Genomic DNA, 27,167 nt, shown 5'->3' with positions numbered 1-27,167 from the left:
GGGGGTGGAGGGGAGCGTCCCAAGGTGACAGAGAGTGGGGAGGGCAGAGAGGAAGCCAGCCTTGCTGCCTGCCGGGCCGAGTGTCGGGGGTGAAGGCAGAAGGAGCCTTAGGGCAGTCTGTGTGTCCCCTGCCCGCTCCGGCTGAGAGCTGGGCAGCCCCTCCCGCCCTCTCTGCCCACAGGGAAGGCCTGCACCTGCGTTTACGGAGGAAAGTGACTTCATTAGCTCTCATTCATGCCGCCTCGCCTCGTAAGAGCCTTTCCCTCTGACACCGCAGCCAGCACACCAGAGGGAGGGTATCAGGAAGAAGGCGATTCCAACTGGTTCTCCAGGCTGTGCAGACACCTGCCCCGCCCCGCCTGCCAGGAGAGCCGGTGGAGGGGCCAGAACCCCAGGAGGCAAAGAAAGTGCTTCCTTTGTGTACATCAAAGGCCGACACCTGAGCACGCCCCCAAGCCATTTCATGGGTTTTAATGGGCAGCAATCTATAAAAATAATTACCCGCCCTCCAGGAGGGAGGCAGGAGGAGACTCAGCTGCAGCTTTACAAGCTCCCCCTGGAGACTTGGATCCACAGATCTGGGCAGAAGGCCAGCTTTGTGGGTGACAATCCCGGAATCCTGGGGTGGGGACTCCCAAAGGCACTCTTCCATGTCCCAGCCTCCAGCCGCTGGGTTCCAGACGGCAGGCTGGTTTCGGGGGAACTTCCCGGCTGTCTGACTGCCTGTGAGAGCTGGGCCTGTGGCTGCTCGGGGCCCGGACTCCTGCCCTCGGCAAAGGGCGCTGTGGTCGGTGCAGGAAGAAACAGGCGGGTTTCCCCACCTTCCAGAGAGGGGGCAGCGACGGCAGAGGCTTAGGGGACCAAGCAACACAACAGTGTCCGAGAGGCCGTCCCAGCGCACTCTGCAGCACAGGCACCAGGGACAACCAAGCCTGGTACTAACTCTTCCAGAGGTACCGCGTGAGGACGAGAAGAAAAGGCAAGAGAAAAGGCCGTCAGCTCTGCCTCCCCACACAGGGCTCCAGTCCCTCCCACTGTCTGTTTGTCCCCCTCACTCCCAAGGGCCCCAGGCTCCCTGTGAACCAGTGCGCGGTCACTGTGGTGGCATGTCAATCTCTCCTCCCCAACCCCTGCCTCCCACCCATCTACTCATCCCTCCGTCTGTCCACCTATCCGTCTGTCCATTCATCCATCTGTTCATCTATCCACCCATCTGTCTGTCCATCCATCCGTCCATCTGTTCATCCATCCATCCAACTGTCTGTCCACCCACCTGTCCATCCACCCGTCTGTCTGTCTGTCTGTCCGCCCAGCCGCCCACCCACACAACCTACAGAACACCCCCCTATTCTGGGCTTGTCCTCTTGCTCAGAGTTACTCGCGGCTTCCGGTCTCTCCACACCCTTTAGCTTGGGCTTCAAGAGCCTGTGCCTGGAATGACTCTCTCATCAGCCTCGTTTCTCAGAAGGCCCCCAGTCCCCTGTTCATCTGGGAAGTGCGCCCCCTCCCACCTCCTGTCCCAGAGTTCATGGTTTATTCGTTTCTGTTCCTTTGCAAAGGTTGGTGCCCTTCATAGAGGCATGCTCCTCCCTCTTCAGAGCTCTGCTTAAAACTCCTGGCCCTCAGGAGCCCTGACCTCACCCTGTAGGCCCTGGTCCCCATACACATATCTCCTCAGTCCCGGCTGATCGACCTGTGAGTTCCCCGCACCCCACTGAAGCCCTCGACACGGGGAGACTGGCCGGGACCCCTCTCCTCCAGCCCAGGGAAGCAAGTCAAACTTAGTCAGGTGGCTTCCAGCTGGGACAGAAAATTTAAGCACCTTCCCACTTTAAAGCCTGAGAAGACACAGACGAAGATGACAGCTTAGCCTTGGACCAGAAGCACACTTGGGCCGAACCTGGCATCTCTCCTGCCCCAGGGCTGGGGGACTGAGGAAGACAGATGATAACGTGTGGCTTTCGCCTGCTTCGCTCCAAGAACCAAAGGAGCCCCAGCCTCTCAGACAGAAGGTGGGAGGAGTGTCCTCCCGTCCGCCCGGCCAGAACCACAGTCCAGAGAGCTGCTCCGCCGTGTCCCTGCCCTGAGGGGGCCATGTGTTCTGGGGCAGCCCGTGTACCACCCACCTCCACCCCAGTTCCCACCTCTCCGTCCTGAGGAGCTTTTAGAACTCTGGCGCCTGGGCCTGCCCCGGACCTCCAGAGCCCGGTTCAGGGTGGGGCCTGAGCATGACATCATCCAGATTCCCTCTGCTGATTCCAACGCCCGGCCAGGGTAGCAAGACTACAAGCGTACATAGACCCTCGTACTGTCCTTGGTCCAGGGGATCAGAACCACCCACTGGGCGAGGGGCAAGGCTCGTGCAGGGCACCAGAGCCACGGCACCTGCCGAGATGCTTGTGCTGCAGCCTGCTTCCCACCCATGAAGCTGAGAAGCCGACTCCGCCAGCACCGCGGGACAGAGTGCCCACCGCGGGGGAAGCTCGCTGCCTCCCAGGGGCGCACACTGCGTCAAGGTAAGGTGCTCTCTGCGTAAAGACTAGGGGGAGGCAGGGGCTCAGAGGGATGCTTGTAAACCCATGGTCACAGCATCATCACAGCTGCCCAGAGGGGGAAGCGCCCAGTGTCCGTCAGCAGACGATGGGTGAACAGAACGTGGGGTGTTACTCAGCTAAAGGGAAGCAGTGCTGACACCTGCTGCAACACTGACGCTCAGGGAGGTGAGTCAGGCACAAGAGGGCAATGCTGCACGACTCCACTCACAGAAGGCCCCTAGAGCAGCACACTCACAGGGACAGAAGGTGGAATCGAGCTGGCAGGTGCTGGGGGAGGCGGGTGGGAGCTGCCTTTGGTGGACATAGACTTCCAGCTTTGTAAGACAGAAGGTGATCTGTGGATGGATGTGATGATGGTGACACAGTGTGATGTGACATGTCTGTCACTGAATTGCACCTAAAATCCACATGGAAATGCAGGGAGCTGGAATAGTCAAAACAACCTTAAAAAAGAAGAACAAAGTGGGAGGACTGACACTTCCTGATTTCAAAACCTGCTACAAAACGACAGTGATCAAGACGGGATGGCACTGGCCTGAGGACAGACGTAGAGGCCAACTGAGCAGAACTGAGGCTCCAGAAATAAATTTGCGTGTTTATGGGCAACTGATTATCAACAAGGATCTAAGACAATTCAACGGGTAAAGAACAGTCTTTTCAAAGAACAGCCTTTGGGGCGATGAAGTGTTGGCTGAAAGAACTCGCTAACTGCACGGCGAGGAATAAAACGGGGCCTCTACTCACAGCACTTACAAACACTGACTCAAAAGGATCAAAGACATAAGACTTCTAGGGGGAAACAGCCATAAATCTTCCTGACCTTGGATTAGGCAACAGTTCCTTAAATAAAACACCAAAAAAGTCTAAGAAACAAAAGAAAAAGCAGATAAACTGGCCTTCATCCAGATGAAAACCTTTGCTCACCAAAGGGCACCGTCATGGGAATGAAAGGACGCGCCTCAGAACAGGAGAAAACGGCAAGTCACACACCAGGAAGGGCAGAGCTCCCCCTGCGTCTGGGTCATTGAAAGACCTGCGGCACACCAGCAGCAGAAAAAGACAACCCGGTTTAAGAGTGGGCGAAGGGTCTGAACAGGCCTTTCCCCAAACACGGTGAGCAAACGACCAACAGGCACAGGAAAAGAGGCCTGACACCGTCGGTTGCCAGGGCTGCGCGAGTCAGACCACAGCGAGGGGCCGCACCACACCCGCCAGGACGGCCGTCCTCGGAGCGGCAGAAGCGCACGCTGGCAGGGTGCAGGGCCCCGCGAACCCTCCTGCAGTTTTTGAAAGTATGTAAAGCTGAAACAACCACGCCAGTTCAGCACTAGCACAATTTTGAAGGAAGAGTAGAGCAGGCAAAGATTCAACGCACCACAAGGAAGCGTCTGTGAGAGCACGTGTACTCAGAGACGCACGCGGACATGCTGACAAGCCTTGCGCCCGGGGTGGACTTGTGGGCGATTTCTATTTTCTTTTTCTTTTTTGTATTTTCTAAATTTCCTACAATGAGTCAGACCATAACCAAACGTGTGTTTTAAAAACAAAGCGCGTCTGTGTATAATTACGTCCCAGGCTCTGGGGTGTGGAGATGGGGCAGGGCATGGGGGCCGGGAGGGAGGGTTTCCGACTGAGCAGCAGAAGCCCCGTTCTCTGCCGCCCCTTCCCCTGATCTCCCCTCAATCGGTCACCAGGTCCTGGCAGTGGACCCCGGGCCCGGGCTGTGGTCCAGGCTCTGTCCCGCAGGGTCTCCTAACTGGCCTCGGTGGCCTCAGCTGGTCACTGAAGGGCCAGCCCTGGCTGCAGACCTCCCTCCTCTGCAGGTCTGCCCCAGGGCACCGCCAGCCAGGGCGCCAGGCCCGCCTGGGGCTGCCATCCCCCAAATCCAGTGTGCCCTCCAGCCCTGATCGGCAGCCCTCCCCCTCACAGAGGCCGTCCTCTCATCTCCACCCATTCCTTCACCTTTTACTGCACCTTCAGCACCAGCTCAAGGGCATCTCTTCACGGAGTTTGGCGCCCCGCCAGCCAGGAGGGACCCTGGCATGAAGAGCTTCCCGTTCACCTCAGAAGCGGCTGCCAGGCTCCCAGGGCCACCAGCCTTGTGACTCCGTGTCCAAAGGGCCACAATTAGAACCAGATGACAGGGGTTCTTTAAGGCCCTAAAAGCTTTGGGCATTTATTTCAAGGCATCTTATGTTCGACGACACAGTTTCCTCTGGGCCCCAAGTCTCAGCTCCAGGTGGGCTCACGGCTCGGCCAACAGGACAGTGACACCCACTTTGAAGCTGTCTGGAAACTCCGACAAGACTGCCGCAGAAAAGCTCTCAGTAACTTCGAGAAGCTTTATGAAGCCCTGAGCTGAGTTGTACCAGCTGGGGGTGATCACGGCCGTGGGGGTGGGGGTGGGGGTGGGTTTGAAACCCCGATGTGGGTGTGGAGACGTGGCTGGTGCACGAGAAGCCGCAGACCACACTGCAGATAGGAAGGCCGTGTGAATGGGGTGTCAGACCTCTCCTCCCCAGGCAGACACTCGGCCAGGAGGGTCTGGAGGTGAAACATTCTAGCATCACTGCTGACCAGCTCAGAGCAATTAGGCTGGACTTGTATTTAAACTGCCTACGTGTTCTGCTCTTTGAAAATAAATCTATGAAAAAGAAAAGAAAGAAACTCACAGTAAAACTCCTCACCTTTGCAGAATAGTGGAAGGAGCCGGACGTCAGATGATACGGATTCAAACCCCAGCTCCGAGGCCTGGTGCCCTGGAGAGCCGTCCATGCCTGCCCGGCTCGCATGGGCCCCACCCCTTCCTGCTGCCCTCCCGACCCTCCCGCAGGTCCCCAAGAATTCTGGCCCGTCCTGCTTGTGTCCTTGTCCCGAACCTCTACCTGGGTTTCCGCTGGAGCTGGTGTGCCTGACTGGCACGGGGAGGGTGCTGACCACAGATGTGGGCCATGGAAGGAAAGCCACAGTCGCTGAGGGGTGGCTGGCCCCTCAGGAGGGGAGCACCCACCCTCTCTGGGAGACCTGGTTTTGTAGCAAAGCCTGGCAGGGCTGAAGGACCCCTTACCCCAGCTCCTCACAGCCAGACTTCTCTGGGCCACCCAGTCTCGGGGCCCCACACAGAGAGCGCCGACACTGTGGGACAGGCCCAGAGGTCAGTCTGATCCGTCTTAACCACAGCGCCACAGTTACCTGACCTGGGCCACACCTGTCGGACCACCAAGTGTCTCGTGAATCTTCATTACCCCAGTTTACAGATGATAAAACCAAGGTTCAGTAGGTGCAGACAAATTGTCGTGACCCTTCGTCTAGAAAGGGGCAGTGCTGGCTTTCAATGACAAGCAGTGGCTATTTCAGAGGAAGACCTTGAAATCCCAAACCACCCTTTCACCTGAAAGGACAGATTCTCTGGGAGCCACCACTGCGGCCAAGCCTGAGCCAGCCTGCCAGCCCTGTGTCGACAGATACTCGAGGGCCTGGACCACGGGGGAGGTGAGTGGCCACCAGCAACACTCCCGAAGCCTTTTTCCCTTCTCCTTCTGACTCTCGGACTCGAGTAGCCATGGGCAGGCTCCGGGTCCAGCAGGGGCAACAAAGACAAGAGAGCTCCACCTGGATCCTTCTTGATCTGCCCTCGCTAGGGCCTCCCCACCTGTCACCCTGGTCATGAACTAGGGATGCCTGGTTCTGGCATTTAGTGTACTCAGTGTGCTGAGAGGTGAGTGGAATCAGTCTAAGAGGACTTCCTGGAGGAGGTGTGTTGTATTGATTTAGGCAGCAGAGAGGAAGAGGAACAGCTCAAGCCAAGGCTTGGAGGTCAAAGAAGATAGGTTTGGGGAGCCGGGGGTGCTGGGGGTGAGTGACCTCGTTGGAGTGGGTGGAGAACAGGCACACCGATGTGAAAGCAGGTGTAACTCGGGGAGTGGGGCACAGCTCAGCGGTAGAGTGACTGCTTGGCATGCATGAGGCCCTGGGTTCAATTCCCAGTACCTCCATAAAGAAATAAATAAACAAACAAACCTGATTGCCTACCCCGCAAAAAGAAAGCAGGTGTAACTCACAGGAAGACTGGCCCCACTGGCCTCAGGGTCTGTGGGCTCTGATCAGAGGTGCCATAAGTGCCAAGTGCCATCTGATGACATTCAGGAGCCTTGGGCCCGCCCTCACCTGCCGCTCCATGCAGTCCACCCCAGCCAGCAGCAGGACTAAGAAATGGCATGGCTTAGCTGGCTTCCAGCCTCCCCGCCCCAGGCCCCACCCCCGCCCTCTGCCCTCCCTTCCGGCTTCGGCCCACCCAGATGTTCCAGGGCCCAGGTCAACAGACACGCAGCCGAGAGGCAGGTTAATGGGCTGGGGGAGCACGCTGGGCCAGGGGCTGGGGGCCGAGGCAGCTGTGTCGGGGGCTCCCTGAGGAGGCCTCAGCCTCATTCCTGCCAGCTGGACAGAGCAGGAAGGGAAGGGCAGTGGTCTGGGGGACAGAGCCTCCTGCCCATCCCCCCACGGCCACCGCTTAGACAGAACTTCACCCCCTGCCCCGCCCAGAGCTCTGGGAACTAGGGTGCCAGGGAAGGCACCTGCCCAGCCCCGCCTCCTCGGAGAGTAAGGTCCCCATTCCCCACAGGGGCAGAGACCATCCCTATGTGGCAGGTAACCCTAAATAATGTTATTCTTGGCTTTGGAAGCCACTGTATGGCTTTTTAAAAAAATAACATGTTTATCTCCCACTGCTGTCTATTTGGACTGATACACGTACTGACGTGCAGACCCTGACAGCAAGCCACGGGGGCTGGGCCGCAGCCCCAAGCTGCGCAGACACAGCCCGGGGGCCCAGCTCGCAGCCCGAGGCCACACGTCCTCCTCCCTTTGAGCCCTGCTGCCCTGCCCGTCTCCCTCCTAGCCCTGTGTACTCTCCCCTCTGTCGGGGAGAGAGGACAGGGATGGGGGTGGACCCCCCGGGGCTCCCCCTTTCCTGGGACTTCCTGGGTGTTCTGAGGAAGGTGTTCTGGAGGTACAGGTGGTGGCAGAAAGACCATTGCCTCAGGAGCAGACACACCTGAGTCTCAATTCTTGTTCTCACACACAGTTCATTACTGAGCAAGCTACTTCACCTCTCCGCCTTATTTCCTCACTCACTAATTCGTACATTTTTATAACCAAAAACCATGCAGTGCCCAGTGTGTGTCAGACCCAGTACCAGGTGCGGGGAATCCTGAGTCAAAAAGGGACAGTCTCCACCCTCACGGAACCCAGAGCACGGAGGGAAACAGAGACAGGGAAGTAAAAGGGTGGCAGCAGGTGAGCAGGCTGCCCGGGGGGTGTTGCGGGGGCCCCTGCAGGATGAATGTGGGGGCGGGAAAGGCTTCCGGCAGGCGGGACAGCGAAGCCCAGGCCTGAGCAGGTGAGCAGGGCTCCTCTGCTGCACGGGTGGAGGGCTGGGGCAGATGGCATGTCCTGCAGCCCCGCAGGGAGCTTGGCCCTGTCTTCAGGGCTTCGGGGGCCACGGAGATTTTTAAGCAGTCGGGTGATGTGATCAGGCTTGTGTTCTAAGGCCCCTTGGACTGTTGAGTGGGGAAGATGGGGGTAAATTCAGGACAGAAGCAGGGGGCCCAGGTGGAGGCTGTGGCAGGGACCCAGGCAGGGGTGAGCTGGGAAGGTGATGTGGCCACAGTGAGTGCAGGGTGAAGGGCTCACTCAGAGCAAGCAGGACGCACGGTCCCTGGGACTTGACTGACTGGACGCAGGCGTGAAGGAGAGAGGGTCAAAGGTGAGGGCCAAGTTGTGGATCAGGAAATAAGTAACAACAGAGATGCTGGGTGTGGAACACCACGGGAGGGAAGGTGGTGAGCACTTGAGGGGACATCCTGTGGGCCATGAGTGGAGATTCCAACAGCAGCTGAGGCTGGAGGTGCGGACTTGAGGGGACAAGGGGGGCCTCAGAGAATCGTGCCATCGGTGGGGTGGCGGGGGAGAGGGCAGAGGGAGCGCGCATAAGACAGACTCCGAGGAGAGAGGGGTCAGCGCCTCCCCTGCTGCTGAGAGATACCACAAGGAGGCTGGGACGGGCCTGGCCTTGGGAGGACCTCCATGAGGGACGAGGGCCGCAGAAGCCGGCCTGGAGGTGACAAATGGCTTGTGGGTGGGGCTGGAGGAGAGAGGCAGCGGCGGCCGGGGGGCCTTGGGGTGACGCCTGTCCCCTGGAGAGGCCCGGAGCAAGTCCCCACCCTCTCCTGCCCTCTGCCCCTGCCCACTCCTCCTCCTCCCTTGCCTTGTCCCAAACTGCAGAGCTGGGCCCCGAGGGGAGGTGTGGCACCAAGGTCACCTCTGCCAGGTCCCCTGAGGCCTCCAGCCCCAGAGAGGCGCTGCGCTCCCCAGCTCCCCACGCACAGGCAGTGAGGCAGGACCCCGAGAGTGGCCCCCTGAGGAAGGGCCCCTTCCCCGGGGAGACTCAGGGCGCGGGAGGAGGACGGGCTGCGATGCCAGGCTTGCTCTTTCCTCGGGGGCATTGTTTGTGCGGGGGTCTCCTCTCCGTGGCTGCCAGGGCCCCCGGAGGTCACCCCCGTCAAACACCAGGGGCCATCCCGCCTCCCTCCCCGCCGCCCCAACCCCTTCTGAGGGTCCTTGCTGGAGTGGCAGGGAAGGAACCGGCTCTAAGTCCAAAACCAGGTGTTGGGACCAGGGATGGGGAGCCACTTCCGTGAGAGTCCCTGGGGTTGGGGGGCCACATTCTGAAACAATTGACCTTAGAGCCGTCTGGCTAGAGCGGTCACAGGGCCCCAGAAAAGACGGCCCCCCTTCAGTCAGGGGCGGAAAAGCATCTGCAGGCCCGGCCTGGGTTCCAGCTCGCTGGAGACACCGAAGCATCGCCTCCCCTCCCCAGAGCCACCCCTCCCCTCCGTGGCTGGCTTCCCCACCTGCAGGAGAGGAGGGTGGACCGGGTGGCCTGTGGCGCCTCCCACTGGTATCCTGAGGCCCTGCGGCCTGGGGCAGGCAGCCTCCACCCACGCGGGCTTTGCCAGTGGCCCAGCCTGAGCCCGCTGCCTTTTCCGGTTTTGTGTGGATTTCCTCACACCGGTGAGCAGCTGGCAGTCACCTGGGCTCCAAAGGCTCATGAACGGGTGGAAAATTACTCATAGATCTCGAAAAAGATCACACTCTCCCAGCCCCTGACCATTCTCCTCTCCCGATGGCTGCGGGGCTGGGGGGGGGGCAGTGGGGGATGGACAGCGGCAGTGGAAGGCTGGCAGCAGCACGCAGGTGCTGTCTCCACCTCTTCCTGGCCGGGATCAGAGCCACCCCTCACCTCCACTCTGGGCGGACAGAGTTCTGGGGGAGAAAGTTTCAGAGGTCTGAAAAGATGTCTGAGCTCCCAGAAGACATCAGGAGGGGAACAGAGTGAGATGGTCCTGCAGGCCAGACAAGGGGAGTGTGAGTGAGGACCTTCAGAAAGCCCTCTGGCCTTTCCCTCCCTGTGGTTGTAGACAGCTGGGGTGGTCTTCCCCAAGTCCAGCCTTTATGTCTCCAGCTGCAGCCTGCATCCAAGGTCATCTGGTACACCTCATGGCCTCTTGGCAGGTCCACAATCAAACCAACCCAAGCCTCACATTTCCGTCCTATGAGTGCTGGTGACTGTAGGGGGCCAGAGGCTCCTGGAGCAAAGAACTCTGAGGCTAAAATTTTAGTTGCATGCTAATCGCCGGAAGGTGGGGGGAGGGCAGGGGTCTTGATAAATGTGGATTCTGATCCCTCTGTCTGGTCGGAGCTTGAGCGTCTGCCTGACTCACCGCCCCTGAGGCAGACGCTGCTGCTCCGTGAACCACACTTTGAGGACCAGGGTCAGAGCCCGGTTCTCCATCCGGCTCTGCATCAGGCACCACCGGGGGCGGGGGTAGTTTCTGGCAAATCCGGCCCTAGAGAGTCCAACTCCAGACGGAGAAGGGCCTGGGGAGCCGCTCTGCCCTCGTGCTGCGCGCGGGTTCCTTGGGGACCAGACCTCTGGTTCCTCCCAGCTGGTCTCCCGCATCACCTAGGGTCCTGGCTAAGAGCACACGTGCGGACAGACCATTCACCGATTCTGTGGTCAGCTCCTGACCCCTGGTTCCCTCACCTGCGGCATGGGGGTCATCGGACCTCCCTCAGAGACTCGTCCCAGGGGACAGAGGAGGTGGTGTCTGCTGGGCCTCAGCCCAGAGCCTGGCACCACAGGAGGCCCACCAAACACAGACCGCAGCGTGGCTCTCTGCAGCATGGGCTTCGCCCGGCTTCCACTGTGCGCATCAACGCCCTCTGCCGTCATGCACTAGCTTCACGTCACATTCGCCCGTGCTGACTTTTCTGTCTCAAAAGCTTAAGTCCACAGTGGGCGGTGGGGGGAACCACATCAAACCACAAGGTGCTGAAATGTGAGGCCCTTGTTTTATGAGTGATCTCAGGCATTTCAGGTGCTCAGCAAAGCTTGAACGAGCAAGCAGATAAATGCAAGGGTGGGTGGATGGACGGACAGACAGATGTGTGGATGGATGAGTGACAGGACAGACGGACAGGTGCACAAATGGACAGTCAGATGGATGAATGCCCGGGGTTAGGTGTCCTCCTCCCTCTGGACACACATGGAACCCAGGCCAGGGCTCTGCATTGGCATCGGCTGCTCAGGAAGAGCAGGGAGGAACCTTGCTTCTGTCACCTCCCCGTGGGGGAGGGGGTCACCGCACATCTTGGCTCTACTGGGGGCCATATGCAGCTAAACCGAATCTGCGTGGTGAGCTCCCACACCCCCGCCTGGGTGCCCTGTCTCTCTTGGGCCCCTAGGCCTAGGCCAGTGGGAGCTCCTGGGGCTGAGGAGACCCAGGAGCCCAGGCTGGGGTGCTCCCCGTGGGGCCAAGGTACCAGGCTGCTCCTGGGTGGGCCAGCTCGGGCCACCTCCCTCCATCCCAGACCAGCATTTATGGCTGAAGGCGCCTCCGCAGGACCCAGGGCCCAGCCCACACAGACACTCCCCTAGGAGCTTCAGGGGCCAAACGCCCGTGTTCAGACCATCAGCACATGCGGAGCCCTCGTGCCCGCCCCCACCCACCTCGAAGCAGCCTCTGCCCCAGACGCATGTAGCAATCAACTCCCGGAACCTTGGGGAGGTCCAAATCCAGTAGCATGTAATCACGGAGCCTGAAATAGCCGTGCCAGGGAGGCCAGCTGCCACCTCGCGATCCCTGGGGACCTGCGGGGGCCCCACCGCGCAGCTGGGCCTCTGTCCCTCTCTGGCTGGCGGGTAAGTTGGGAGGTGCCGACAATATTCACCAGATCACCTGAGAGCTCAGGGGCAGCTCGGGGGCTGGTCCACGGCAGGCCGGGCATCTCCAGGACAAGGCCTGGGATCAGAGTCACCCAGCCTCCAGGCCCGCTGCCCCCTCCTCCCCAGTGCGGGGCCTTATCACGTGCGGCCCTCACTGCAGCCCAGCCGGCCCACGGGCCACTGCCCTCGCCAGACCTCCTGTTCCCTTCTGACTCCGCTCTCAGCGTCTCACCCCGCCATTCTCTGCAGGACCCTCACTCGCCCTTCTCTGACACCCCCATACTCTTTAGTGGGTTGCATGGTGCCGTCCGAGATGGTGAGCCCAACTCCCAGAACTTGAGGGCAGAACTTTCTTTGGAAAAGGGTCTTCGCAGGTGTACCTAAGTTAAGGAGCCCAGGTACCTGCGTGGCCCTAAACCCAACGACAAGCTTCCCTGTAAGAGGCACAGAGACACAGAGGGGAGGCCACGGGAAGGCCCAGAGACGCAGCCCCAGGAAGGCCGGCACAGCAGAAGAGGCAAGGGGCCCGAGGCAGAACGTGGCCCGGCTGACACCTGCGATTCAGACCTCGGGCCTCCAGGACTGAGGCAACCACCTGCTGCTTCAGCCGCCAGCGCATGCACGGGGAATTGCTGCGGCAGCCCCAGGACGCTGACACGCCCCTCTTCCATAGCTGTCTCTTACTCTTCAGTGGGTGTCAGAACCCCCTGGGGCTTGTGAACGCAATTACTGGTCCCACCTCCTGAGTTTCTGATTCGGCAGGTCCGGTGGGGCCTGGAAGTGTGGATTTCCGGCAGATTCCCAGGTGGGGCCGGTGCTGCTGGCCCAGGGACCCAGCTTGGAGAACCACTGCTCTGCAAGTTCTCTCCAGACCGTGTGAGCCCACCTTCCTGGTCCCGTGAGCTTCCTCCTTCCTCAGTACTCAGGCGTCGGAGACAGTGCCTCCCGCAGGGAGCCCCATCCCCGTGCACAATTGGCTCCTTCTCTTGAAACTGGCCAGGCCCCCCGCCAGAGGCCTCCTGAAGATGTGCTTCCAGGAGGCTTGAGTGGGGAGGGAGGCTGGCGCTCACCACAAGAAGACCCTGCGCGTTCCACCCCGGCTCTGTCTGGGGCAGGGCCCCGCCCTCAGACCCGTCTGCAAAACGGCTGACTCCCCCTTGCACACGTGAGACAGAAGAGCTCTTCCTGGTGACAGTGTCCTAAAGCCCTTCACTAGTGGGTGTTATTAGTTACAGCCAGCCCCACGCCCTCTCCCGGGTCAGGACCAGGGGTCTCCAGGGTTCAACGCTGATGCCAGAGTGTCAGCAGCCCCAGCCCAGCCCTGTCCCCTAGTTACGGATAAATGTTTATGTCCCCGCAAAAATCATGCTTCCACCCCCCACCCCAACACGGTGAACTAGGAAGCAAGGCCCTGGAGGTAAACGGGCCATGAGCGCGGAGCCCTAGCGACAGGTCAGGAGGGAACTTCCGTCCCCAGCGTGAAGGTGCCCCGGAAGCCGGCGGTCTGCGCTCGGGAGAGGGTCCTCGCCAGAACCCAGACGGCCAGGCTCAGGTGCGGCTGGAGGTGGATCTCTGCTGTTTGTCAGCGCCCCCGTCTGTGACACATTGTCACAGCAGCGCAGCCAGAGTCCCAGGGCTCTTGGGAACCCCCAGTGGGGGGGCACGCTCCAAGGCCAGCCGCAGAGCAGGTGCTCTGCCAACGCGGTTGGCCTGTCTCTCAGGGCTTCTCTTCTGCTCCAGCAGCGCCCTCAGAATCGCCTTGAGTGCGTGCGTGGACTCCAGGCTGGGCGGCCCGAGTGTCCGCCCCGGCCCTGCTACCTCTTGTCTGTGTCCTTGTGCCTCAGGCTATGAAATGGGGGTGATGAGGCTACCAAGTTGCCCCTCCCACAGAGCTGGGACGTGAAGGGAGGTAGTGAGGAGAAGCGGCTCACACATGGAGACGGCCACGGAGCGCTGGCCATCGCCGGTCTCTGGGACAGCTGCCCCTCGGAGGAGGGCCAAAGGCATTGGATGAGGGGGCCTTCTCAGAAGCCCTGTGCTGGCCGCTTTCCCCAGGAAGCCCCCCAGTCCCTCAGAAGCCTTGGGCGCTGGGCGGCATGGTTTGGCCATGTTCTCCTGGAGAAGCTCAGGCCTGTCCTCCTCCCACCTCACCGATTCCCAGGGGCCTGGGCGCGCTTGGGGAGACCAGCCCTGGCAGAGCCCCCGAGAACAGGCCCGCAGCATCGCCAGCGGCTCAGGAGCAGCCCCACGCCCTCCGACCCCCGGCAGGCGGCCGGGTGGCCCCGCTCAGGCAGGCGGCCGGGGCTGGGGTCTGCGCCAGTGCCAGCTGGGTCTGTCTGGAGTCTGACATGGCTCTTGGTGAACTTTCCAGCTCGGCACGGGGTCGGGGCTTCGGGGCTCCCCCAGCAGTCACGCGTTTCTCCCGGGGCTGGGGTGGGGGTCCAGGACGGGCTGCTTCCTGTTTTCTCCCTTTGCTGCTGCCGCTGCGCTTCCCTGGTTCTGCTCGGGCCCCCCCGGCCCAGCCCTGGGTCTTTCTGGGCTGTTCTCCTGCTTCTCCGTGGACCCTCCTCGCCCCCACCCAGTTCCTACCTTCCCTGGGCTCGGCTGGCTGCTCGCGGTTTCTCTTGGCCATGGCTCCAGCCCGGCGTGACCCATCTGGTGCGGCCACCTCTCCTTCCCACGCGGCCAGGGAGGGGCGCCATGGGGAGCTGAGTCTCTGGGCCCAGCCCTACTGGCCACTCTGCACTCCCCAAGCCCGCTTCCCAGGCCGGGCATCTGATTCTGGCTGGGAAGAGTGGGACCTCCACCAACATTCCAGGAATGTCCACGGGACCTTGGAACAGCCGAGTCCCTGGGGCCTGGCTTGCTGTGGACACACCTCTCCCAGGAGCAGAGAGCCACAGGCAGGGATGTGTCCCCAGACACATTCCCAATCCTTTGACTCCCAACAGGCATTCCTTTTGCCAGCACTTGTGGGGAAGGAGGGCGGGCACCTGACGATGGCCACCAAAGAGGCTTCCTTTCAGCCGTGACGGAAGGACACAGCCTTCGAAGTCCAGCATCCCCGGGTGGCCCTGCCCTCCCCAGAACTTGTCTGAGCCTCTGCTCCCTTGTCTGACAGCAGAGAGGGGCTTTGCGAGGATGAAATCAGGTCAGGAGTGTAAAACACCACACACGGTGCTGGCCCGGCATGGGGGGCTCGACACAACCACTGCCGCACCCTTGCCCCTCAGCCCGGCAGGCTGGGCCTGGTGCTCCAGACTCTACCTGAGTCAGGGGGACGCGGCCTCACTTCGAGGCCCCCAGCTCCAAAATCTCAGGAGGTAACAGCCACCGAACAGAACCTTCAAGTGAGTTCTACAACACCCCCTTCTCCCCAACACACCCACGCACGCGCACACGTCCACACGAGCACAACACTCACTCACGCGCTGGTGTCCTTCGGTAGAACGACCCGCGTTCCAGCTTGTCCTGGATGCCTGGTCACCTCCCTGCAGGCACCTCAACTCAACAAGTCCAAAGGGACCTGAGAGTCCCTCTTGCCCTGCGCCCCCCGAGCTCGTCCCCTGGGGTTCACGGCTCACTACTTGTTTGGCACGTCCTTACTAAGCTCTGCCACACGCCAGGCTCCCAGCCCCGGCCTCCGCGTCTAGTCCGATGTCCAAGCCCGGAGCCCACGGTCAGTCCGGCCCCTTCTCTCCCTCACACCCATCTCCAGTCAACCCCCCAGCAGTAAGAGTAACTGCGGCAGAAGTAGCAACAGAGGTGCCGGCCCGTATTTCCTTCCATCCTGTCGAGAGACGTGGGCGCTCTCCCCACCTCCATTTTACTGGAAAAGGAGCAGAAGCACCAAGGTCAGTAACCGCCCGGGCCTTACAGGGAGCGAAGGAGCTGAGACGCAACCCCCAGGGCTCGGTTCTGATGGCCCGGCTCCTTGATGTCCCCAGAGTCGGTCAACTGCTCCTCGAGCCGCTGCCCCACCTTTCCGTCGACTCCATCATGTTCTATTGGCATAGGAGTCAGTCACTGACTCCTGCCTCCAGGCTGTCCTCCTTGACTGCTGCCAGCATGATGTTCAATGATGCGAACTCCATTGCATCACTCTCCTGCTGAAAGTCCTTCCACAGCTCCCCAGGGTCTTAAGCACAAAGTCCAAATCCTCATCTCTCCCTGATTCCAGGTCTCACTCCCTCCTGCCCCTGCCCCCAGCACCCCACAACAGGCAGCCAGACTCGCCCCCTTGCACACTCTCCGCAATTCACTGAGTTCCTCCTTGTCTCTGAGTCTTTGCATATGCTGTTCCCTCTGCCTGGAACGCCCTTCCCTGCCTCTTCACCTGATCCTTCAAGATGCAAAAACTCAGGTTTTGCCTTTCCAGCCAAGCCTCCAAGCCTCGAAAACATGTGTAAAGAGAACGAGTGGGTGACCAGTCAAGGGAGCAAAATCACAGGCGCATCAGCACACATCACAGCGTGCCGGGTCCTCACACTGACCACGCTTTGCTCCTCACGGAGCCCTGTGAGCTCGGCAGGGGAGGTCAGCACCCCCACGGGGCACAGAGAGGGTCAGAGACTCCACACTGAGAGCCAGAGCCCAGCAGGGGGCCAAGCCTGCTGGTCAGGTCTGCGTCACCCCCGGGGGGTGTTATGCCCCTGCCCTGCCACACCCCCCCCACCCCACCCCACCCCGGGCAGTAGGAGTGACAGCTGGATCAGCTAGGTCTCCCAGCCACGGGACCGCCACCCCTCAGGAGCGCAGGAACTGCCTGTGCGGCCCACGTGTCTAGAAGATGAGACCCTCAGAGTCCCTGAGCACGAAAAAGATGCAAGTCGCAGGATAAAACATTCACCTCAGAGGAAGTGGGAAAAAGTCTGGGCAAAGTCTTTGCCCCTGTGAAGACTCCTCGGATGCTTTGGATGAAACGTCAAACCGCCCCTGCGTCGCTGGTGCCCGAAGCAATGGTTTAGTCTTTCCTGGGAGGGGAGCAGGCCCAGCCTTCCTGGCCTCTGATCCTCTGACCTTGGCCTCGAGGGGCACACCAGCAGCCTGACCCTGTTCACTGGTGACTCTGGACAGAGGGAGAGGAGGTGACCCCCAGAGGCCCAGCCCTTGTAGGGGTGGAGGGTGGAAATGGAGGAGGATGGGGGAGGCAGGGGCAGCTCTGCCACTTCGGCATCTGGGGAGGGTGGAGGGTCAGGGCAGGGAGGAGGGAGACAGGCCTGGGTTGGGTGGCAGGGCTGGGCCCCTACACCAGCCCTCTGTGTATGGTGGGTCATGAGGACGAGAGGATGGGGCAGGGACCACAGGCCAGGACACCAGAGGCCTCTGTCCTGAGACACCGCATGCTAAGTGGGCCTCCGTCTCCCCCATGGCTGAAGGTTAGGCCCAGTCCTGGTTCCCAGCTTTGACTTCTCTCCCGTCAGACACAGATGTACCTAGAAATTCAGCTGCCTCACAGGGCATGCGTCAGGCACCAACTGTGTTCCAGGCCCCGTGGTGTGCACCCAGCACCTGCCAGGGGACCACAGCACCTGCTTACATCACCCATAGCACGTTTCTGCATCCATCCTGGGGCCACAACACCCCTAATGGACAGGAGAGGAACTGCAGGGCTCCTTGGAGGGATGGACGGGTCACAGGTGGCCAGTGAGTCCAGGACTCTGGGGAAATGAGTGTCTGAATGGCACCCCACCAAGCTGAGGGTCAGAGCAGGTGAGGTGGGGAGACAGACGGTTCCTGACGCTTCTTTGGGGTGGCAGCCTCCAACCAACCTCCACCAAGGCTCCTTGGCAGAAGGCCAGAGACCCCGGGATGACGGCCCCAGAGGCCCCGTTCCCACACTCCTCCGGCGGGGCTGGGTGCCTCCCGGCCCCAAAATACCCCCGCAAGTGTACACACGACTTCCTGCCACAAGCCCCCCAGAGAAACTAAAGCCTGGAGCGCGCCGTAGGGACATGGAGTGAAGGGTCCCGAGGGCCGGGGCCACGACTCAGGCCCAGGAAGCAGGCGTCCAGGCCCACCCACCATGGACTCACAGAGACTGCAGGCTCGGCAGCTCCCACAATGCCTCCGCGGGGACGCCTCCCAGCCGGTTGTTCTGCAGCATCCTGGAAGGAAAGGAGACGGCGGCGTGAAGGACCGCAGGGCCTCAAACAGCCCCCACGCCAGGCCTATTTGGAGCCCAGAGAGCCCTGGCCCCACCCCGGCCCAGCAGGGGTCCAGAGGCTGTGGAGGTGTTGGGGGCTGGGCCCGGGCTGGGAGGCTGCCTCAGAAGGGCTCGTGGGCGGAAGCAGGACTGGAGAGAAGCAGAGGGGCCCCTTGGGGAAGCAGCGAGGCCAGGAAGCAGAGTACGGGATTCCCTCGCACTTCGGCCAGGGAGGATGCGGGGAAAGGTGTCGCTCCTCCCCGGCCTCCGTCTGCAGCTGAGAGGCGGAGGGTTTCCTGAGGAAGGGGAGGGTGAGGGGCCCAGGCAGACATGCGGCTGTGGGCTGTCTGTCTGTAGAGCCAACGGAGATGTCGGGATTGGCGTGTCGGGACAGCCCGGGGGCCCCATTGCACACGGCCTGTGGACAGATCCCCCAGGAGGCTGCCCTCCTGGCCCCACAGGGAGGTGGGTCAGGGAGCGAGCAGCAGGGGAGAAAGGGGGGTCTGGGCCCCCTTGGGCGGGACTGCCGAACCCAGCCGACTCCAGGCACCAGAGCTGTCCTCAGAAAAGGCTGCGGAAGTCACTCCAAAGCACAGGGAGTCCCTGAAGACTTGGGCCCTGGGTGGGGGTCCTGCCCGCCTGGTTCTGAGGAGGGCCTGGGTGGTAGCGGCCTTTGCAGCATCCCCCTACCCACCGCCGGCCTCTAGAGCCGCCCAGAAATGAGGAGGAGGCAGGCCCATGGGGCGGGGCTGGCCACCCTCGGGTCAGGGAACAGCTGGGGGCAGGCAGAAAGCGGCCCCACCTGGCGGCCCGCACGCCCGGTCCGGCCCTCCTGTCCAGGCACTGTCCCGAGGGAGCGGGTCTGTCCTAGGACAGGCTGCTCTGGGGCTGGGGGTGGGGCCTCCAGGGAGACCCTGTGCGCCAGCCGCCTCTTACCCCTGCAGGGTGTCGCTCCTCCCTGGCCAGCTCCATGGCCCTAGGCTTGGGGTGGGATGAGGCGCTCTGGCCACAGGCGCCCCCTCACCCAGCAGGCACCGGTCCTCAGAGGCTCCTGCGTCTACTCACAGACCCAGGAGGAAAGAACTGTGGCCTCCCTGAGGGCAGCCCCGATGGTGGAGCTGGGCAGGGGCAGTGAACCCGAGCACGCAGCCTTCAGGGCTCTGCCGGACAGAGACCCCACCTAGAGTCTCAGGAAAAGGCCTGAGGCAGGGGCTTGACCAGAGCCTGTGGGCCGAAGACGCGGAGAACCAGCAGAGGAAGGCGAGGCCCAAGAGTGACCCCTCAGGTCAGGTGTGGGGCTGGAGAGAGGGACGCAGGGGTCCTGCCACAGCCACTTGGGGACGGTCAGGAGGAAATACCCTCGTGTTGGTCCCTGGCCTCTGGGAGGGCAGGATGGAGGTAGGGTGTCCCACCCGGACAGCCCAGCCCCACGGGAAGGAAGATGCAGCTCAGACAAGGGTCCAGGGAGCTGCTAAAGTGACCCTGTCCCTTTGCACCGGAGGGGATATTGTGCCGATGGGGGGCTCTGCTGTCTTTCTCGTGCAGGTCTGAAAAGGAGTGACAAAGGGCACCGAGGCAGGAGAAGGAGACGCCAGACACTGCGAAGCACTTCTTGCCCAGATGCAGGTGGAGCCCCCTGCTTGGAAGGCGTTGAGTAAAAGGACACGCTCCCCAAGACCACCCACTCACCCCGAAGCAGAGGGGTCTGCAGGCAGAGTGGACACGAAGGCTTTGGGGGCCCAGGGTCAGTGGCAGGAGGGGATGGACAGCTGGCTGCCCCTGGCTCCAGCCACCTAGCTGCCCACCGTGCTGGGCCGCGAAGGGGCAGGGCTGCAGCTTCCAGGAGCTTTGACTTATTGCCCAAAGCAGGCGAAGAAGAAAGGCTCACCCCTAAGCTGGAGACTCGGGAACGAGGGACGGGTCTCACGTCCTCTGAATTCCCGACAGACAGAGCCTGCTCTCTGATCTGGCTGCAGGTCGGGGCCTGGCTGGGCAGGGACCACCTCCACACAGGCCGCCCGGGCCTTGTGTCTGGCTTAGGGTGCCTCCCCCATCGTCCTGCAGGCAGCGGTGTTGATGGGAGCAGGACGGACGGAGAGAAGAGGCAGGAAGAAGAAGGAGGGCTGGTGAGAGGGAGGGCAGGTCTGAGGCAGAGAGGGAGGTTGGGGGCAGGAGACCAGGCTGAGACAGAGGCTGAGCAGAGGAAGGGCAGACGAGAGACCAGAGAGCCCTGGGGTCAGGGGCTCCGAGGCAGGTCGAGAGAGAGGCTGGGGGCCAGCAGTGCTGAGTCCGACAACGTGGAGGAAGAAGGGGATGGGGTGGGGACTGCTGACTGGCCAGAGCCTGAAGCTCACAGGCCACAGGGACAGGGCCACTGCTAGCCCAGGAACAACCTGGAGCGAATTAGAAAAAGGTACTCCTTTCTAGACGGATGTAGCCCTGAGGCAGGCACAGGACTGGATTGCAGCCCCTTCCTACCCCTTAGCTGGATGCTCTTGTGCAGTGAACAACCTGCTCAACTGTATAAAGAAGACCTGCAGGTCAAGTCAGGGCTAGGGGGCAGGAGAGGTGGAGAGTGGCTCACCACTTTGGGAAGTTTCTAACGCTCTTCTGTGGCTCCAGAATCAGCCCCCAGGGTGCTCATTGTCTTCCCAAGCCAGTCCCGTGGTGAGGTGACCTCCCAGGGAACACTCCCCCTGCCCGCAGACCCTCTGCACCTCCTCTACCACCTCCTTCCACCCACACGCATCACAGCAACAGGCGTGGGGCCAGGGGAGGGCAGCCCCGGCGGGGACAAACGAGCCATGGACCGGGGTCGGGTAGGGGTGCCTTCCATCCCCTTTCCCCCAGTGGGCCGTCTGGTCACTGGAAGAGGGAGGTTAGGGGAGGTGATAAGAGGGCCTCTTCAATTCTCACTTTCCTTTTGCTTTGAGGAAAGGTGAGCGGACCTGGGATGGAGAGGAGAAAGTTTACAGGAGAATGAGACTCAGTGTGGAAGCCAGAGACCAAGCCTGGGGCCAAGGCGAAGGGCCCAGAGAGGACCTGCCAACTCATCTCCAGAAACAGTCTCAGCCCTCCGGCCTGGGAGGTCTGGGGGAGCACAAGGGTCTGTCCCTGCGCCCAGCCCCGTGAAGTCCTGTGCTGACGGGCCCGCTTCACGTCATGGAAGAAGCAGGTTCGCGTCCCTGCGCTGTGGCACGAGCATCGGGTGCAATTAAATGTTTGTTTACAAACCATGAAGTTTGTTACAGACAAGGCGAGAGCAGAGAAATGGAAACAATCAAAACGAAAAGTGAAGACAAGGAAGCAAGAAGCCAGTGGCAAACCGAGACACTGGGCACGAAACCTCACTTTGCCCAGAGTTCTCAAGGCCCCGTCTCCAGGTAAAACGGGTGTCCTTGGACTTACAGGGTTTTCAGGCTGTAGAGACCGGCGAACGCTTGTCCTGGGATGTGTGAGAGGTGGTTCCCAGAGAGACGCCTGCAAATCAGAGGAAAGGGCAGTGTGTCGGCAGGGAGCCAAGGTGGGTGACCTCCCTTGGCCAGCGTCTCGGAGTGTTCCTAGAGTGCCCAACTTTCAGACAAGGAAACCGAGGCTCGGAGAGGCCAGCTCACTCCCCACTAGGCTCACAGGGCGTGGCGTCCTCGCAAGCTGTGATCAACCTCCAGGCCCACATCCGCTTCAGTGCTGGCCTGCTCACCCACGGCCGCCCTCACCCCCGAGCTGCGCTGCATCGGCTCACCAGACAGACGGACATGCCTACGTCTCCCCACGCCCCAAACTTCACAGCCAGGCCCACCAACCCAGGAGGGCAGGATATGGGGCGTTGGTCCAATGAGGCATTTCCACGTTTGTCATGGGGTGGCCACCAGCTGTGACAGGAGCGAGCGCCGTGGAATGTGCTAGGTGCGCTAAAGCCTGGCTGAGCAGAGCACCGGGACGGGCTGGAAGGCCCTGCCAGACCTCCCGACCACATTATTACACACGTCCATTCTTACCAAGACGCTTGCAGATGTAGAAATTGTGCTGACGCAGCTTAGAAGCTATTTTTTTAAAAATGTATCTCTACTAAGAGTCTCTTTATTTGACATTTATTATTTTAAAAAAACACATGGAAAGGCATCATATGTGGGGTCTCCAAGCTTGGGTTCTGCATGTGGGCATTTTGCCTCTAAAATGGCCCCACCCCCTCTCCGGGAGTGGGGGATGGAGGACCAGCTTCCGGGTCGCAGGTGTGCCCGTGGGTCACCCGCCCAGCTCCCCCGCCTCTTCCTGCTTTCCTCTCCCACCCAAGCTGGGCCCCTCCACCTTGAGAACCCCTTGCTGCCCCTCGCTCTGTCCCTTGCTTTGAGTCCTGGCTTCAATTTCCTCCGCAGGAAGGCTTCCCTAGCCCACCCACCCTGCCCCTACCTGACCTGAGAGCCGGAGCCGGGGCCTGTGCCAAGTGCCCACCCATCCTGCTCCTGGCTGCAGCCGGCAGGGGGCAGGGGGCTTTGTTTTGTTTCCCCTGAAGCACCTTGAGCTCCCCTTTCACACGGGAAGGGGAGTGGAGGCTGAGTACTTGGTCTGGAAAAAAGCTCAGCCATGGCCATGGGGTGACGGGCAGGCTATGTGCACTCTTAGAGGGCACTGTCTTGGGCCAGGATGGGGAGACCTGCTAGGGAGGAGGGGGTTGGGGTGGAGGTGGAGCATGGAGTGTGTTTGGGGCCAGAAGCCCACGGTTTGAGAGTTTAAGCAAAGCCCGGTAGAGCCCTAGGGATCCAGGGTGGTGCCCAAAAGAGCCAGCAGGCTAGGGGGGCCAGGAATTGGCAAGGATGAGAGTGGTTGGGAGCAACATGGCCTGGCTGCCCAGAGCAGGCGGGCGGGCACTCTGGCTGAGAAGCTGACTTGCTTATGGGCACCACTAGGGCATGAGGCCATCCTGCAGGGTGACCGCCGTGCGGAGGATTAACCAGGGAGGACTTTGTGGAGGAAGTGGGCCTCGCATTGGCCCTGATCGAATGGAGAACAAGCTGGTGGGCCTGCGGGCTGGAGGGGAACATACTCAAATGCAGGAGGGAAGCAGGGATGTGAACAGGACCAGCCTCATTGGAGCAAAGCTGGCCAGGTGGGCTTGGGCCCATGACAGAGCGTCTTAGAAGTGGGTCCTTTGGGCCACAGGGAGCCAGAGGAGGCACCTGGCCTGGGAAGATGCACTCTGAAGATGGGCAGAGTGCATCAGAAAGGAGGTGGGCGATCTGCCTGTTAGAGGCTGGTGCGGCCCCACAGGTGAGGGGACGTCCAGGGACACAGGTTAGGGGATGTCCAGTTGGCGGCAGTGGGAACAGGACCGAGGGACACTTCAGGGAAACACCCCCGGGCTTGGGGAGCAGGTCGGGGACAACCCCTGGAGAGGAGCAGAACAGACTGAAAGGAGGAAGGCTGCAGAGGGGTGGTCGGGGGAGGAGCGGAAGCTGGGTTTTCGAGCTCCTGCACCATGCAGCCCCCACGGCCACCCTCGGTCCCACACCTGGGCCAGGTGGACCAGGCCCTGCTCCCCAGGACAGCTTCCCAAGGCCCTTCCTGCTGAGTCTGCCCCTCCTGGGGAGCCAGGGCCTAGGAGTCAGAGGTCACAGCACTTCCAGCCCCAGGGGAGGCTCTACTCACAGTTCCTCCAGGAAGCGCAGGTGGTGGAAGAGGCCGGGCTGCAGCTCCGTGAGGTTGTTCATGCTGAGGTCTCTGCAGGGAGGAGACAGAGCGGGTGGGCTGTGGGCTGCCTGACCCGCCCCAGCCCCGCCTGCGGACACTGCGGGGCCCCGTGCCATCCGCACGCAGAGCCGGGCAGCGCCCTCCTGGGTCCCTGGGCCAGGGCCCTCCCTCCTCCCTTAGTGGACTGATTCTGATGGGGGCATGGGGAAGCTGACTGCCCCCTACCCCGGCCCGGGTTGGGCTAGAGAAAAATTCACAGGCCTTTAGAGCAGGAGGGGCCACTTAGCACACAAGACGTCTGTGTGCTTCCTCCCGGGGGAAAGTACCAGACACCGGCCCGCATGTGTGGTCAATCCAGGACAGGCCCTGGGGTCACCCTTTTACTCCATCCCAGAGCCAGTGGATGTCACCACCCTCTGAGGCCTCCACAGTCTGTCTCCCGTTGTCTCCCTGCTGCCCCCAGGACCCTTCTCCAACCAGAGTCTGGCCCCTGGGCACGTCACAGAGGACGCCGGATTCCCAAGTGGCAGGATAAAGACATGCCCCCTCCATGGGCTCCCACCTTAGACCACTCCAGCCCGCCCACGTCCTCTGAGGGACCCTGTGGGCGTTTCAGTGCCACTGCCCCTGAAGACCCCCTGCACACACAGGGTCCCAAGAGTAAGAGCTGGCGTTTCCTGGAGGCCCCTCTGCCAGGCCCGGGCTAACCTTTATCCAAATAATCCCATTGAATTCCCACAACAGCCCCAAGGTAGAGTCCACCATTTACTCCATTTACACTCAAGAAAACAAAGAGGAATGGGCACTGAGCACTGAGGTCAACTGTCTCCTCCATTTACCCTTCAGACCTCGAGCTCTCAATCACTGTGACCTTCAGTTTCCTCATCCCTAAAAGTGGATGAACACCCCAAACTCCCAGAGTCCTCATGAGGAGGCAGTGAGCCGGTGCCTGCAGACCAGCCTGCAGGCTGGGGTGGGAGAAGAGCGGTGCCCTGGTCTGTGGTCCTGCCCTGTCCTCAGGAGGGTGAGCAGATGCACGTGTGTCCCACACATTTGGGATCCATCCTGTTTCGAAGCCCTCGCCAGCCCTGCCCCAGGGCACAGAGTGGGCCCAGAACAGACACCTACTGCTGGGCCCCACCCCCAGCCATCCGGCAGCCCCTCCCGCCAGGGATGCACTTGAGATGTCAGACCTCAACGTCTCCACGTTCCTCAAGAAACACACTTGCTGGCGAGTGTGCTGGAGGAGGTAGGGAGCCCAGCTCCAACCTATACAAAGCCTGCTTAGTCTCCAGTGTTTTATCCCCCATATGCTTGGCCTCGGGGCACCACGTCCTCTAAGGTGGAAGACGTCTGAGCGAGCGGGAAGAGCTGGGAGCCCGCCGGTTCCTGCCCACACTCCCTCCCCGCTTCCGGCGAAGACAGAGGCCCTGGGCCTGCCCTTCCAGGAGGAAGGCTGCGTGAGGTGTGGCAGGTGTGCTGGTGGCCATGGAGGACACAGGGCGCTGGATGGAGGCAGGGAGGATGGGGAGGCCCGCAGAAGCCCAGGCCGCCGCCTCTGCTGAGTCCGGGCCTGGCTCATTGCCAGCCAGGCGGGAAGGCGCGAGGTGCCACAGGAGCGATTACCTCCCAACAATCGCCCGTGCATTTCTGGACGTGTCTCCACAGGCGCGGGCGCAGGAGTTCAAGGAGCACGCAGGGCGTGTGACTCAGGCCTCATCACTCAGCCGTTCCCCCAGGGGCCGCAGCGCAGAGGCTCTGATGTGGCTCCAGCATCCCCAGCCCCACCACCGATGAGGGGCCTCATTGTTCTCCCCAGGGAGGAGGGGGCCTGCCCCAGCCCGCCCCCACATCCTGCCCAAGACAGCACCGGGCCAGCTGCGGTGCCCAGGGGAGGGGTGGGGAGCCCCCTCTAAACCCAGGCCTCCACAGAAGGAAAGGGGCGGGGCTGGTGCCAAGGAAAGGGGGGCAGGGGAACACTTGGAGCAGGAGAGGAGGTCCAGTGAAAGCCCTGAGCTGAGGTCCTCCCGCTGAGCTGCAGGCCTGGGTGCAGCAGAGGACCCTGGGGTGGGGGGGCACCGGGCAGCCTCAGGGGGGATGCAGCGCCCGGGAGGCTGACCACAGGGGTCCTGGGAAGTTGGTGATTCTGAGCTAGGATGTTCTCCGGGCAAACGAGGGAGCCTGGCTCAGACTCTTGGCCGCCTGAACCAGGGCAGTCAGGGGCCCGGCATCCAGCTGTGTGAGCTTGTAAGTACTGACAAGACACGCAAGCTCTTGGACACGCTTGTCTCGTGGGGTGCTGGGCACACGTGTCATGTGAGGGCACACGTGTGTGTTCGTCCATATGTGTGTAGAGTGCTGTGCTCTTAAAACTCACAACGTTCTCAAAGCACCCACGTGTTATAAAGACAGAGACTCTGGGAGAAGCTCACCCAAATCTCACCCCCTCTTCTGGCTCCTTTGTGACCTTGGGCGACCCAGCTCCGTCTCTGGGCCTTGGGCCTCCCCTCTGGTCTATCTCCCCAGGACAGGGCACAGTTGGCTCAGAGGTGGTGTTTTGGGGCCTGACTGGTGGCTGAACTGGACATGGATACCTGAACTCAAGCTCTGCTCTGCCACTGTCTCCCTGTGGGCACCACACATGCACAGGCACACACACGTGCACACGCAACCGCTCACCAGGCCTGTGCAGGACTCAGAGCCCCCCACACACAAGGGCCTGGCCTGGTTTAGGTCTTAACACTTTCTGAACAAGAGGCACCATGTTTCCTTTTGCACTGGGCACCTCAAACTGCTCCTCCCAACTGACCCGCAAGGGTGGGTTGCAGCCCATCCTGAAGGGCATCAGGGGCTCTGTGTGCTCGGCTGGACACAGCTGTGGGGGGACTGGACAGGGTCAATGAGCGGGGCTGCAGGCGGGGCAACCAGACCCCCAAGGAAGCAGGGTGAGGGGCGTCACCATTGAGACAAGGAACAGTTTGAGAAGAGGGAAGACGCCGGGGAGCTGGAGGCAGAGGGCGCACAAGACCTGAAGCTGGCCGGGGTGGGGGTAGCGGGAGCCCTCCCCTCCCCTGGCTGACACTCAGGGGCCCTGGGGGTTTGTTCTGTTTGTCTTCTCCCACTGGCGGGAGAAGAGGCCAGGAAGCAGCCCCACCCCTGCAGCCAAGTAAAGGGTGGCCAGGGCAACTGGGAAGGAAGCCCCGTCCCCCGGTGTGGCTCTGCCCCCAGGTCACCTCCTCTGGGAGGCCTTCCCAGCCCCCCCACCCTGGCAGCGCTGGGCAGCGCCCTGGGGACTTACACGGCTGTGTTCGCGCTCCCGCAGGGGCATCAGCACGATGCTCACGCCCACCACGTGCCCGGAGCCGCCCTGCCTTAGCCCCCGGCCCAGTGCTGGGCAGCAGCATGAGGCCGGCCAGGCCACGTGACGTCTCCCAGCCTCTGTCTTCCCCTCTGTGAAACAGGGATGATGGTCCTTGCCTCACAAGGGTTGGAG

At 61.5% G+C, this 27,167-nt stretch overlaps 1 protein-coding gene across 2 annotated transcripts in view; it reads right to left on the bottom strand.

Annotated features, from left to right (window-relative positions):
* LGR6 (leucine rich repeat containing G protein-coupled receptor 6) overlaps positions 1-27,167 on the bottom strand; it is an 88,803-nt gene that overhangs the window by 43,199 nt on the left and 18,437 nt on the right. For both annotated transcript variants that reach the window (XM_031438292.2, XM_064477333.1), the window contains exons 2-4: positions 23,633-23,704; positions 21,395-21,466; positions 17,877-17,948 (exon numbers count right to left, since the gene is read on the bottom strand). In XM_031438292.2, coding sequence (XP_031294152.2) covers positions 17,877-17,948; positions 21,395-21,466; positions 23,633-23,704 — 216 coding nt within the window. The remainder of the gene's footprint in view (positions 1-17,876; positions 17,949-21,394; positions 21,467-23,632; positions 23,705-27,167) is intronic.

This window comes from Camelus dromedarius, chromosome 21, assembly GCF_036321535.1.
Source record: "Camelus dromedarius isolate mCamDro1 chromosome 21, mCamDro1.pat, whole genome shotgun sequence".
In the NCBI taxonomy this organism is placed as follows: Eukaryota; Metazoa; Chordata; class Mammalia; order Artiodactyla; family Camelidae; genus Camelus; species Camelus dromedarius.
Note: the sequence above shows the minus strand (reverse complement) of the source record. Positions and strands in the feature narration are given on the sequence as shown.